The 14,805-nt window shown below is 39.6% G+C and overlaps 1 protein-coding gene across 21 annotated transcripts in view; it reads left to right on the top strand.

Annotated features, from left to right (window-relative positions):
* LRRFIP1 (LRR binding FLII interacting protein 1) overlaps positions 1-14,805 on the top strand; it is a 114,648-nt gene that overhangs the window by 96,435 nt on the left and 3,408 nt on the right. For 14 of the 21 annotated variants that reach the window (XM_074829789.1, XM_074829786.1, XM_074829785.1 and 11 more), the window contains 3 exons: positions 664-756; positions 1,233-1,374; positions 3,041-6,559. In XM_074829789.1, the coding sequence (XP_074685890.1) occupies positions 664-756; positions 1,233-1,374; positions 3,041-5,151 (2,346 nt within the window). In that variant the 3' untranslated portion in view covers positions 5,152-6,559. Of the gene's footprint in view, positions 1-663; positions 757-1,232; positions 1,375-3,040; positions 6,560-11,538; positions 11,586-12,529; positions 12,648-13,091; positions 13,172-13,809; positions 13,915-14,805 lie in introns of those variants that run through there. The other 7 variants (XR_012623872.1, XM_074829792.1, XM_074829791.1 and 4 more) reach the window with 3 other exon arrangements.

Below are 14,805 nucleotides of genomic sequence, written 5' to 3'. Positions count from 1 at the left end.
GGAGAAAGAGATCTGGCAACTTGCCTGTGCTTTTGATGTCCAGTAACTTGTAACAACTTGAAACTTAAAATTGTCTAAATTTTGTTACTGTTCTATTTGTACTTACATAGAAATATTGGTGGAGTTCAGTAACAAAATACGCATTTGCACATGGTACATCCCAGTCTAAAGATGACTTAATGGTAGCTTTCAAAATAATTGAAATGTACTGCACCCATGATGGTAACCCATGGAATAAAAAGACTATTAAAATCTGCTGGGCCTGCTTTCAATGCCCTTCTGTTAGCACATGGGAATGGCACTCTGTCTTCAGGGTGCGTGTTGAAGGAATATGGATATGAATTAACTTGTCTAGCAGATAAGAATGAAAAGTGGATCCTCATTTGAAGGATCCCTAATGAAGAATTGGGCTCTGAATGTCTTTAGTAGGAATTCCTGGTTATTGAATAACCTGTGCATTTCTTGGATTTGAAGTTCTATCTGTGTGTATGTAAACTCGGTTCTTTAATCTGTAAACTTTACCTTTTTCATACATGCCACTTCCATCAATCTCTGAATATCTTAAATCTACTCATTCTTGTTTACACTTGCTTTTCATGGTCTTTACTTGTCTCCCTTCCTTTCTTCGCATCTTCTCGCCCTCTGTCTGTGTTGGGAACTCAGGCGTTAGAGAGGCAGAAAGATTTCTTTGATTCCATAAGGAGTGAGCGGGATGACCTTAGAGATGAAGTGGTTGTGCTGAAGGAGCAACTGAAGGTATGCAAGAGGAATAAAAAAAACTTAAATTCAACTGCTGACCTTTTCCTCCTGTACGTTTTTGCAGAAAATTTGAATCTAGCTCAGTAGCTAGAACTCTATTTTCGTGCTGCCTGTAAGTTGCCATTTCAGGAATTTTCTATATAAAGTCCTTCCCCTTAATATTGACTGTGAGCTCTTAGTATAGACTGTAGTATTAAGTAGTTGCTTTTGTAGGAAATACTTCTCTGAGGAACATTTTACACAGCAGATTTATGTTTAAAAAAAAAAAAAAAAAGAGAGCTGGGATCACATGCTTTCTATCATAATGGCTAAACTGAGAACTGTAATATTCTGTGCTCTTTTCTGACTTCCAGCCATGTTTAATGGAACGATTGAAGCAATTGTTTATTCAGAATATCAAGGACAAGAACACTTGAACAAGCCTCCTCTTTCTGAGCAACAGGCTCTAAAGCATTGCTTTTGCTTCTCCCCAGAAACATGGAATAATCCCAGACTCTGACGTAGCCACCAACGGGGAAACATCGGACATTCTTGATAACGAAGGACACTTGGATTCTTCCAAAACTGTTCCAGGCACAGCTCAGGCACTAAAGACAGGAGGGGATGGGACGCTAGGTAAGTGCTGTATATCCTCTCACATCTTTCTGTCTCTGTCCATTCATTCATCTTTGCTTGGAGTTTGGGCATTTGTTAGTGGGACAATTAACACATCACGCAGCATGCTACTTGTCGAATCACCTCCTGTGCATTTTTCTGCTTAATATTTATTATCACTTCAAGTATGTTGCGCAGTTTCCTGCAAAGGCAGACTTCATCTCCCATTCAAGGCAACAAAGGACAAGAATACAAATATTACATTACAGATAAGTAGCAATCATTCAGATCACTATTTAAACCCTGAATTTGAAAATTGTCCCAGAATAATCGTACTATTGTTCAATATTTTTTTCAGCACATATCCTAAAGAATCAGAAAAAAGGTATTTTAGTTTCCTATAAAAAACTTGTATGTTGGTTCATTTATATACCTGAGAACTGTGTCTGCTGAACAACAGTGCTGGGTGCTGTTAAAACATTAATGTATGAATTCATTGTTCTTGGTGTCTGGTACTGTTGAGCAGTTAATTATTAACACTTCAACAATTTTACTTGTCATAATGGGATTAACGCTGTTAAATTCAAAGAATACGACTCTGAGATGGATAGTGTTAGGAAGGAGAAATCTGCTTGGCAAAAGCATTCTTCTCATGCACTTGCGATGAATGGCCACTCAGAACTTTTATACTAGTGGAAGGAAAGGAAATAATAGATCTTTTTTTTTTCCCCCTCTCCTGTTTTTGTTCTAAATGAACATACTAATAAATAGCAACAGGCAGCCAACTGTTGCAAGTGCAAATTATCTTTTAGTTGTTGGCTGTTTTTTCCTCACTGAGTTTTTGTGCAGAAACAATCTGGAACACCAAAATCAAGGTAAGGGTGCATTTTTAAATGTAATATATTTTCTGTCTCTCCCTTTTTTTTTTTTTTTTTTTTTTTTTTTGAATTAAGTACAACATAGACCCAAAAGCTAACTGCTGAAACCACAAACACTGTTGTTCTAATACCTGTTGCTTCTAAATATAAGTTGAAGGAAAAAAAAACCCCAAACCACAGAAGTCCCCATCCATTTGGGTGGATGAAGTGGCTGTGAAGGGCACTAAGTACCTGAGCTTTGATCTGTGTTGGTAATGTTAAACAGCTGAACCATTGGCTTGCCAATCAGATTTTACATTCAGTGTTTGTCATATACACTGATGGTGCCTGTTTATGATACTTAGGAGAAAAATATTACTGAATAATCCTTCATTACTTCATTACAATGGCATCAGACACACACTCCTGCATGCACACAGTGGTGTCAGCGTTAAAGTTCTAGAGAATATTGCTGAGAAAAAGTAATCTTTACTGTTAGTGTTACATCTGCAAGTATTACTGTTAAATTGCACTGCTTGAAACAGTTGTTCTTGTCTACAAAAGCTGTAATTCACACAGCCGAGAGCAGAAATCTTTTACTTTACAAAAACAGAAGTCAGCACCAGAAACTTCTTGCTTTGAGAGGGTGGTGGTGAACTTCACTGATCAAAAACCCTGAACCCTTACTAATTCAATTGCTGCTTTGCCTCACGTAATTGGCAAAAGCTGATCTTCTATTAACCTATTCTTTGATTCATTCTCTTTCGGGTTTTAAGTGGGGAGGTAAGTGCTATAGTGTGGTCCCTTCAACTTTCTCAATGGTCTTTTAGGCAAAGCCAATGAAGTGGACATGAAAAATGAGATTTTGGAGGATATGGGGAAAAGAGAAATCTTTCAGAATACTGAGCGTGAGGAACACAAAGAGGAGTCTGAGGAGCAGGAAGTACAGACAATGCATGCTGATGAAAATGCAAAGGCAGAAAAAATGGTTGAAGAACGTGATGCCCTGTCAACAGTGATGTTACCAGATAGCAGGTTTACAGAACAAATTCAAAGCCTTACAGAATATGTATCAGGGAATGCTTCTTCAAGTGATGCTAGTGACACGGGTGATGTGAGAAAGGAGACTGAGTCCGCAGGCACAGCACTCCAGCAGCCTGTTAGTACAGAGGCTGAACGCCATGGCTTCAGTGCAAGGACAGATCAGAACTCGGAGGTGGGCTCTCTGCAAGCTCATCAGGTTTTTGAGACTCCTCAGGAAATGCCTCGTGACTTAGGTACAGAGCATGAACTGGAAAAAGCTGCACCTAAACAGGAAGAACGAGACGATCTTAAAACTAGCCAAGCCGTGAGTGATAATGAAATGAATCAAGAAGCTGAGATTACAAGTGAGAGCTGTGAGTTAGTTTCTAAGCAGGCAGGGCTACCAGCGGTTACAGCAGCAAGGTCTCTTAGTGAAGAGGTAAATGTGGAGAGTCACGCTGAGGGGCTCCAGCACTCAGAAGAACGTGCTGAAAACAAGGTTACAAATGTCTTGGGGGAAGAGCTTGTTGAAAGCAAAGACTGCACTGATGGAAGAACTGATAAAGCAGGAGGTGATAGAGCTGGTGAAGAAAATGAGGGTGGGAACACAGTTCAGGGTCAGACAAGGGAAATGGACTCTGTGGGTTTGGAGGGGACAGAGTCATGCGAAAGTGGTGACCCAGCAGATACGAGTGAAAAGGAAGGTGGAAGAGATCAGGCACGCATCCAGCCAGTTTCTTCAGAGGACAGTCCTTCAGCATCATCAGAGGAACAAAATACGCAAGATGAAACTGATCTTGAAAATGCTACGGCTGAGAAGGACAGACAGAAGAAGGTAGTAATAGAAGAGCTGGAGATGTGTTCAGATTCTGCAGAAACAGGAGAGCAAGATAAGGCATCTGTGGAGGCTGTAGGCTGTGTTACTGAGGTAAAAGGAAGTGTGCTGCAGCAGGCAGAGCCAGACACAGGCCTTGTGAAAGAGGTGACAACTCAGGAAAGCAGTTTAGACGCAAGTCTTCTAGATGACAAAAGTAAGGACTCAGAATTGGAAATGGGGGATGATTCTGGGAAAGGAAAGGAAAGTAGGAAAGAATGGGTAGAAGATTTAGAGTCAAAAGCAGAAGTTGAAACAATTCAGTGTAGTGAAGAAACAACAGGTGATACAGTGGGAGAGAAAAATGTTCCTTTAGAAGGAGAAGCACAGAATGTAGTTAAACAAGAGGAAGGTGAATCTAAAGAGGAGTCAACTGCAGATGTTAGTGTAACTACTGACAACAAAGTTGATAAAGAAACACTGAAAGAAGATGAGCAAGAGTTAGAGCTTGCAGGCCACTACAGTGGTGGATTTGCTTCTGAGGAAGGTGCAGATAATTCCCTAGCCCAGAAAGCAGAGCAGGATGAAAGTGTTAGTGAACAAGTTAAATTGGAGGGTCAAGCAGGGGAAAGACTGGAAGATGATGGTGATGCATTTGATTTTGATGAAGAGTCAAAACAGATACTAGAAACTGATGAAAAATGTGATGGAGAAAAAGCTGATACACAAAAAGAAGAGGGTAATGGAGCAAATGGTGCTGTTGGAAAAACTGCCCAAACAGACGAAGCTGGAGAAAGAACAGACAAAATAGAAACCGAAGATGCCTTGACTGAAGATGGCAGCTTGCAGCACAAAAAAGGAGATGAGCTTGACGAAACAGGGTGCTTGCAAGAGGAAACATCATGGAAAACTGGTGAGAGGACTGATGTGATGGAAGATGAAATCAAAGCATCAGGTTCTAATAAAGTGGAAAAAGTACCAGATGAAAATGTTTTGGAACAGGAGTTGGAAAGTGCTGGCAATAACAGGGATGAAAGCAGGGAGGATTTGCAGGGTGGTAGAAGGGGGAAGGGTAAATCCAGAGATGACTGTACAGTATCGTAAGTTCAGAATCTCAAGGCTACATGAGCTACCTGCCATTTGATCAGTCCCAGTACAGAAGCATGCACTTTGCACAATGCAGCAGGCCTTAGGAATACTCTTAAAAAAGTTTTTTCTTTGTAAGTAACTCGCATCGTAATACAGTGTTATGTATGTGGTAATGTTGCAAGTATTAAGTTATTCACTGACATACCTAGCCACAAGAAATTGTGTGTGGGTTTGGTTTTGCTGTATCTAAGATTACAAATTTATCACCAAAAGACAGAATCACAAATCGACTATTGAGACTGTCTTGCAATTAAAGTACTTTTAGTGTGGATAACTGCTACTGAGGAATTTCTATAGGAAATTATTTTTTTCTAGCCTAGATGATGGATGTCTTGAATGTACTTACGTGCCTTGGACCTTTTTGAATTTATGCACGTACTTCTGTGTACTTGCGTGCGTTAGATCTACAGTAAGTACATTAACACTTGGTGAAGGAGCTCAGTAGATCAGCAACACTGATCTGATGTTGAAACTTCTTTCTGAATGTTTAAAGCCTAGGAACCAATTTTTTTTTAAACTATGGAAAGAAGAAGATACTCTCATTCCACTTTGTGTGTATTTCTAATACGGTCATATTCTAAAATCTAGTTAGATCGCTGTGAACCTGCTTAGTCTACACGCTTTGGAGGAACAGTATAGTTTGAAGGAAGTGCAACATACAGGGGTTAGTTTGCTGAAAGGAATAAATATATACGTTTACTTCATCTAGGCACTTTGCACCACAGCAGGCCTTTTACACCATGTCTTACATGGTTTTTTATTTTTTCCAAAGTGTCAATACACACTGTAATGTGTGCTTAGGTTTGCTATCAACTACTGTCTAGCTATGAATATATAAAATATCTATTTTTCCAAGAAGATTTTTGTTTAAAATTGCATTTCCTTACTGCATTATATTTTTTGCAAACTATGATTCTGAAAGAATGTTTTTATCTCTGAAAAATTCTTACCTCTTCCTTTCTGGAAAGAAGGTAACTTTGCATGTTTTAATTCTTGTTGGATATCAGACCAAAGATGATGGTTGTTCTGTATGCTAGCCCCGTGCCTTTTTGAAAAGCTGGATTGCTTTGAATTGTTGGCATAAATTAGACACTTTAGCTCCATTGGTATATTTCTTCTTGCATCTTTGCTAGTGCTTTGGAGGAAGAACATGTTTTGCATACTTAAAAATTCATTTAAAGTTGTTCTAAGCAATGAAAGTCCCAAGGGAATGCCAAGTGAGGAGTTGGGGTGGGGGCCTATGGAAGGCTGTATTTGTGCTGATGTTACAAAGTTAATGGAGTACAGACTGCAAAATTTCAAGATGTATATCAAAATGTACTGAGCTGTATATAATTGAAATAAACATATTTTATACTTTAAATTCCCTGTCCAGAGCACTGTTTATAAACCTGCATAAATATTTACTTAAATCTATATAATTTCAAAAACATGTTTCTGCAGCTTTGTTAAATTTATTGCGTTGTGCTACATAGCTAGAAGAGCTGTGTTACTAGGAATGGGTGGCCTTGGGGTTTGAGGACCTTTAATATATGATGGCACCCTTAACTGTAAACCTGTGACACAGGACTGTAAGCCTGTAACTCTTCATATGCCTTCTCTCCAATTTACAGCAGTTCCAGTATGGTGTCTGTAAGTATTAGCAGTTGTTGTTCTTCAGGGTTTACACTAAATGCTAATCTAAAAAGTCATAGATCTTAAAAAGCATCTCTTGTCACGATGGAGCAGTGTTTATTTAAAGATTTGTCTCTGCTGTACTCGCAACATGAATTTATGGTTTAATGGTTGAAAGTATGTTAAATGTATTCATGTTTAAATGTTAAATACACTTACCTATGTAATTAAGTGCTTACCAGGCTTCACCTATACTTGTGGATGTATCTATAAGCAACTCTGAGTTAAATTAGGCACATACCAGCATTTCCTGTATTTTTCATACGAGTTTGTTTCCAGTAGAAATGTTTCTGGATGGTTGAGGGAGTTAATGGTGAGCTGATTTTAACTAGTTTTTCCGCTTCAGAAAACAAAGCATCTGTAAGAGAGGTCCTTTTTAAAGCCAAGTCACAGAAGGAGAAGCAACTCTAGTCTTAACTGTCCATGTAGGAGCTTTTATCCTGCAGTAACCGGCCGACTCTCGGTGAAACTAGGATAGGAGCAGGAACATGCACAGGCAGTGCAGAGTAGCTGACTAGAAATCCATTCTTGAATGTTATCTGCTTGGTACCTCTGTTGGCAGCTGGTCCCTGACTTCTGGAATTGGGCAAGTACTGTGGAGGAGAAGGTCATGGTATTCTTTACCTCTTTGGTTTTTGCTTGAGTATATGTACATCGAGGGAGAGGGGGAGGTCTCCCAGATAAATTGTCTTGAAGATAAAGGGAACTGCTAGATGTTATGTTCAAATTTAATAAATATTATATACCAGCTAGCATTGTGTGAAATGTGTGTCATTAGAGAGGGAGAGGAGACAGTGTCTCAGGAGGAATTACCTAGAAAATGCGTCTTTTGTAAAGTTACACAATTGAAAACAGTTTTTGGCATTTTCCCCATGATACCTAACAGATACAAGAACAGATCTAGCTTGTCCTTTCTTCATTGGTTTTGACTTTCAAAGACAGCAAAATATCAAAATCAGTCTCTTCATGGTCTAACATGAAACCAAGAAATCGTGAGGTGAAGGTACAACCAAGATTCATATTTGTTGCTGTTATGTTACCCATTTTGTTTCGAGCAGGGACAGTCTGCTGACGTGTGCTGCAGTGAGCACCACTCTGTGTGCAAGGCTTTTGTCTTTCAGAATAGCTACAAGTGCTCACTGGGTTTTCTGTTCAATACCTAGTGGCACAAGTAGCCTGTAGCCCAGGTTTGTGCATTACTGTGAATTCAGAGCTAGCCTGAAATGCTTTCAAAAGCAGTAGCTGAAGAAACTTCTTTTTTTTTTTTTCCCTTATTCAGCAAGTAATAGTGAAAGGCCTTGGTCAATATTTCCTTTATTATGGAAAAGAACAGTCCTCCTGTCCTCCTCAAATCAGTATTGCAAGCTGGTGTCTTCTAAATCTGTGCTTATTCACTGTCCCAACAGCCTGTCCTCAGCAGTATGCCTCTTCTGAGGAAGAGAGGAAGATGTTTCTCAATAATTTTTTTTTTGTTGTTGTCTCATGATCCAAAATAAATTGACAGATCTGGAGAAGAAGTATTACCCAACCTGCTATTGATGTGACAGTTGGATTCTTGCAGGCTGTTCTGACTAGCTGCTTGGGGCTGCTGGTGTGACTTCACGGGATGTCTTCCCAATCTCCAAGTACAGTTTACCCCTTTCATTTGCATCAGGATAATTACTTGCTGGGCCACACATCATGCAAATCATTCAGGTTAAAACCAGCTGCTTCCCACCCCATGCTCCCCTCCAACTAGGAAGAGACGTCAAGGATCTGGGGCTGATCAGGGGATCTTAGGTCGATTGTGCCACTGGAGCAGCGGCCTAGTTAGCAATACACCGAGTCAACGGCAATACCAAGGTCATGAGAATAGCTGTTAGACTTACAAACAGGCCTGTACAATAGCAGAACAAACTGCTCACCACCACCACCGCTCTGTCCCCTGCTCTCTCCCAGGACTTCCCTGGGCCCAGCATCTCGCATCAGCCCCCTGTTAAGCTCCTTTGCGCATGAAAGCCATGAATTGGAGCAGGGAGTAGCCTGGGAATCGTGTTATGAAGTTGAATTTAAGTGAGATGAATGTCACACTCTAATTATTCATTGTAGTATCTTTGTATGTGAAATAAGGATAATGACTGTTACGGATGAGAATTTTAATTAGCTGCCTCACGTCCTAATTCAGTAGATTGCTCTTTTCTGCTCACCTGTTCTCAAGGTCCTCAGGTCCTTGATTTGTTGGAAAAATGTCTCCCATATGCAAAGTTAAGGTGACTCTACAGAGATATCTCTTAAAGCTAAAGTAAGTTTTCTGTGTTAGTGTGGAGTTTTAAGATAAGTGAAACCTAAGAGACCTTCATCTAGATATGCAGAAAACTTTTCTACATGAATGGCAATTTTAGCAAACTACCTTCTTCTGTGGTCTTGTAAATCCTACTGCCAGCATGTCATCTGTCCCGGTGGGGTGCACAGATGTCCGTGATGAGGGAAGAGAGAACTGGTGGGGGGATCAGATTTGAAGGTTCATCCCAAAATGCTAACATCCATTTTGCAGTGAGATGGGTTGGGGGAAGCTGATGTGCTTCCTTACTGGAAACTGGAGAAGGTGTCCTTTCTTCAGGCAGGCATATTTCACCCCACAGCAGTGGTGGTGTTAATGACAGTTACTTAGCTGGGTGCATGACTGAGTTGTTTTCAGGATCAAGGTGGATTATTTGGCCCTTTTGAAGTCATTAAGTTTGGGTTAATTTTGTAGTGGCCTAGAGGTTTCCTTCTATATCAGTCCTCCTTCTCTTTCCAATCCTTAGAGCTTCATTTCTTGATCTCTGCCAACCTGTGACTCATGACCCTATTTCCAAGTCTGAATATCTCTGACCTTTCTTTTATTGTTTGCTTTCCTTGCTTTCTTCACTGACTTTTTATTTTTCTTTCCTATCTTTCTTTTACAGAATTTCTGTCTTAAGCTTCCTTTCCTTCCCATATAGATATGTGAAATTGTTTTATTATTTTGAAGGGGTTTATACTTGCAAATTTTTGTTACTCTTGATCATTTACAAAAGTGTGTGTGTTTGTTGTTTTCATTTATTTTGTTTTTCCCTATCAATGCTCAGGTGTAACAATGCTGGGTATGTTAGAAATGGCAAAAAAAAAAAAACCCACACCAGGATAGGACTTGAGGAGGTTCAAAATGAATGCATAGAACTGCTGAACTGGGATGTTACTTTAAGATTTGTATTTGGGTATTGCATCAGAAACCAAGGTAAAGGTTTTATTCTGTGCTCTAGAATGACTGATGGTATATGGGAACTTGTATACCCAGGAGGAGAATGACATACCACGTTACTACTAGCCAATGGACTGTACACACCTGCGATATAGAGAGACTTTAATTTGAAAACTTCAGTTTTCCCCATGATTTGACTCAATACAGACTATTTATTCCCTTTATTGCACATGTTAACAAAAAAAAGGGGGAACCACAAGATTTTGGCTTGTTCAGGATTTAACAGCAAAGGAGGACTGATGTTTTCAAAGCTTTCGAAAAATACTTCAGTCTATCAGTAGAACTTCCCTGGCAAAAGTCCACCAGCCTTTTATCTGTAATTTGTCAATTGTTTTCCTTAAGCTTACTAAAAGACTTCTCTTTACTAAAAGATTTCTCTTGAGTGACCTTTGGATTTTAACCATTTAATTAACAGGCCAGACCTTAGATGTGGAGTTGAGCTCTGAACATCCTGGGTTCTGCACAGGTGACTGCTTGCTGGCAAGGGAGGCAAGCTAAATAAACCTGCATTAAACATACACTTCAGACTTGTGGAGTAAGACCCGTCTGAGGTCAATATATCCTCTTCTAATAAGTATATTTGAATGCTATGTCCCAGTGTGCTTTGTTAATGAGGTAAAGTAATTTTAGTGGTAAGAAATTTGTGAGTACCTGCTGAAATGCTTTCATATTTTGCACCCCTTAATAGGCAAGGGAAAGAAACAAGTGATTTGGTTACTTACTGTCTAGTTGTTTTTTCCAGTTGTCTCATTCTGTAGTGTGCACTTTATTAATGAATGCCACAAATATCCATGTACTGATCTGTAGCCCTTCCAAGTTCAAGTGTAGCACAACAGTTGGTCCAGATTGCCCATCGCCTGCTTGATGTTTGACCAGAAGAATTGACTATGAAGGATTAAAGAGAAAAGAATGTTTTACCAGACTGCTGCATTTGAAACAAAAATAATTTAATGGGCAAATGATTTTCTGGTCGTAATTCTGGAGATAACACAATGTCATTGCCATGCTGTTTAGGAAAAGAAGTGAAGGTTTAAAGCACTGAGAATGTGCTTAGCTATGTTTACAGTATTTTCTTTATTGTTAAATTGTAAAGATTTGTGAGATTTTGTGTTGCAGTTGTGTTTGACCCTAGAGTTCTTGCATGCTAACCTAACGTAGAAGATTAGCCTCTTTGCATGCAGCTGGGTGCTGCTACTGCCGTGACAAGCATGTTCTGTGAGAATGACATAACCTCCCCTGGCTGCAGCCCCTTCCCAGCCCTGTCTGTGGCCTCATTTCCTGTGGTACGTGCATAACTACCTTCATCATTAGTTTCACTAACCTTAACGGTTTGGTCTTACATCAGAAGCGCTCTGAAATGTGCAGCTTGATCAAATCAGCACTGAACTTTCAGTTTTCTCTTTCAGACAGGCTGAAAAAACTCATTGATGAACGAGAATCCTTACTAGACCAGGTAATCACAGGAAAACTGAAATGCTGTGTCTTTACTAAATCTGAGATAAGGATAGCATAGAATAAGAAAATCGGAATAGCCCTAACGTAAGGTATAGAGCAGCAGTGCCGTTGCCTTTCAGAACGTGTGCTGGGTTTCTCTTGCTGAGCAGACTTACCGAGTTGCTTGCCACTTTAGTCTTCCTCTGAAATATTTCTCCTGCGCATTAACTCAGGATACAGGGGAAGAAAGGTATGACCCAATGTGCCCGTTCTGTCTTGCTAACCAGTCACGTTCAGTGTCCTTAGTCACCTAAAGCTCCTTCTCCAGGAGTATTTCTGAAAAATAATACTTCAGATTGGCCAAGCCCGAGGGAAAAACAAAATACGGTTTAGGAATTACAGAAGTAAATTTTATATCTAAGAGTAAGCCTTCCCAGTTGCAGGATCTGTGGGTAATGGGCCATTCGGAAAGAAATGCTGGAGGAATTACAGTAGATGGGTAAATAGCAATTAAAGTAATTATTGCTGGTACTGTCATATTCCACAGCGGATGTAAAGCTTATTCAAAAAGCTTTAGCTGATCTGTTTCTCTGCAGGATGCTCTATGCTTTCATGTATTGACTGTATCCTTGGCCTTGAGACTTCACACACAATCAAACACAGTTTTGGGTGTTTTTAAGAATTTTTTACGTGAATGTGCTTACAGAACATTTATGTTTTTTCTAATAAAAAATTTTTCCACTTGTTATGTTTACTCCTGAATTTATGCATAAGCACTGATATTTAGAACATGATGAGTCATTTGCCAAAAGAATTTCTAGGAAATTATTTTGTAACAAAAGATTTTTTTGGAATTTAGGTTTCAAAAAAATATAATTTTTTTATAATACTTGAGCGAATTTGAGTATTGAGCCATAATTTTCCCTTACTGATCTTAATAACTAATTATTGTGTGTCCTTTAGGTTAAAAAATTAAAGGGACAACTGGAAGAAAAGCAAAAGAATGGCAAGGTGGAAAATACACAGTCAGAAGATGAAGTTCTGGAAAATGGGACAGATATGCACATGATCGACCTCCAAAGTGAGCTGCATTTTGATTTTCAGAGAACTTTTGTGTCCTGCATGTAAGCGAGAAAATGTATCTGTACAATAACCACATGGCTCTAAATAGAAATGAGCCTGCAGTGCTAAGGGAGCTTCAAACTGGGCCAGCCATGCACCTCTGCTAGAGGTGAGGGAACGATTATCCTTTGTTTGAGCAAGATTGTAATTGGAAATCTCCCTTCTGTTCCCTAGAAGAGGTGGGGTGAGTTCCTCGTTAATTCTGCTTTCAGAGTGGTCAGAGGGGAATCAGGGGAGACTGGGAATAGCACCTGTCTTCTGGGCACTTACTTGACAGAGAGCACGTGCTACTCTACTGCTGCCCCAAGTAGATTCCTGTAGCATGGAAATTTTATGACAGACTTGTTAGAAGACACTGTTGATACTTGTTCTGACATCTCTGATCAATCTGCATTTCTTTTAGGAGATGCCAACAGACAGATCAGTGATCTCAAATTTAAACTAGCAAAGTCTGAGCAAGAGATAACAGCATTGGAGCAGAATGTAAGTTTCTGGCTTGTTCTGTTTGTTTAGGCACGGTGAGAATGCGATGAGAAAGTCGATTTTATTATGTGATAAATCATGATTACTGTGATTTTCCCATAAAATAAGAAGCAGGAGTGTTGGAGACATAAAGACTAAAATGCTTTCATTTATGTATAGAAAAGGCTGAATATATTATTCATCTTTACTGAAGGAAAAATGTTCAAAGACAAAGGTATATCGAGAGTCCTTACTGAACTCTTCAGAACTTTGTTATGCCTAGCTATTGACAATTTTTAAATGGCTCCTGGCGTATGATGTAGTATATATGGATTTTATACAAGACTGTTCAATTTTGACTGTGTGCTCTTGTCCAGGGTATGTCAGCGATACTCTTGCTAAGATAAATTTAGTCAATGGGCTGTATTTTTTGTTGCTGGAAGCATATTAAATATGGATACGTATGGTCTGGGGTGAGTTACCATGGTCAGGCTGCTTTGGTTTGTTTTTTGTTTTTTTTTCCCCTCAAAACATGCCATTATTTTGTTAAAGAAAAGTGAGCATTGCGCTGGTTATTGCTTAACTACTGGTGCAACAGTAAAGCTTCAGAGTAACTTCTTGGTACAGCTTTTAATTCAAAAACTTTACCTTCACCTTAGGTAATACGATTGGAAGGTCAGGTAGCCCGATACAAAACTGCTGCTGAAAACGCTGAAAGAGTAGAAGATGAACTGAAAGCAGAGAAACGCAAACTACAGAGAGAGGTAACTAAATGCAGACCGTCATAGGCTAGCAGTCAGCTGGCACCGCGTGGGGGGAGACCTGTCTGGTGCATTTTAGAGGAGGAACTACCCTTCTTAGCAGAGCAAAGAATAAACATCTACTTTTTTTAATGGCTTTAGTTATTCGTTCTGACCAAACTTAACGCACTCAAACTGGAGTAGCAGTCACAACTGTGAGCTCCCACTGCCATTTCACTATTCCTTCCTAAACTGACTTGCAGTGCTTTGCTTTGTACCAGAGCTGGTTCTCTGGACCAAACTCAAGTTCCTCTTGTACAGCTTGAATCTAGAAGCAGCCTTCATATGCTCAGGTTTGCATGCTACTTTGCAGCTGTGACTGTTCCTGTGGTTTGACATTCATCAGGCTGAAGAACTTCTACTTTGCTATCCTTGTCCTTTGTTGTACCTGCAGGCTCATTACTTTGGGTGTTACGAATTCTGGGTTTGTAAATCACTGGTCTTTTTAGAAGATGTTAATTTGGAAATTACAGCAGTAGAAAGCTGGAAATCCCACTGCAAAGTTAATTTGGGTGCTTCATCATTTAAGCAGTGTCACATCTTACCAGGAATGACAGTCTATGCTTTCGGTCTTTGGAATTTAAACTTGAGTGCTAAATGGATGTGAATCGTTCTTACTGAGCCTGTTTCTCTTGCTCTGTCAGTCTGTACATGCCTGTTTGCTCTAGTGTGTCTCTCTCTTAAAACATTGCATCTTCAAGCTGTCTGTAATTCTGACCTTGTCTTACCAAACTTCATGTTCTCTCCAAGTAGCCGCTACAACCAGCTTAAATAACATTTGGTAGCTTCTTTCACACCTGCCTCCTGCAGTTTTGAGGGTTTTTTTCAGTGTGGATCTTTGCTTTTTCTAAGTAC

This window comes from Strix aluco, chromosome 6 (assembly GCF_031877795.1).
Source record: "Strix aluco isolate bStrAlu1 chromosome 6, bStrAlu1.hap1, whole genome shotgun sequence".
Taxonomy (NCBI): domain Eukaryota; kingdom Metazoa; phylum Chordata; class Aves; order Strigiformes; family Strigidae; genus Strix; species Strix aluco.
Note: the sequence above shows the minus strand (reverse complement) of the source record. Positions and strands in the feature narration are given on the sequence as shown.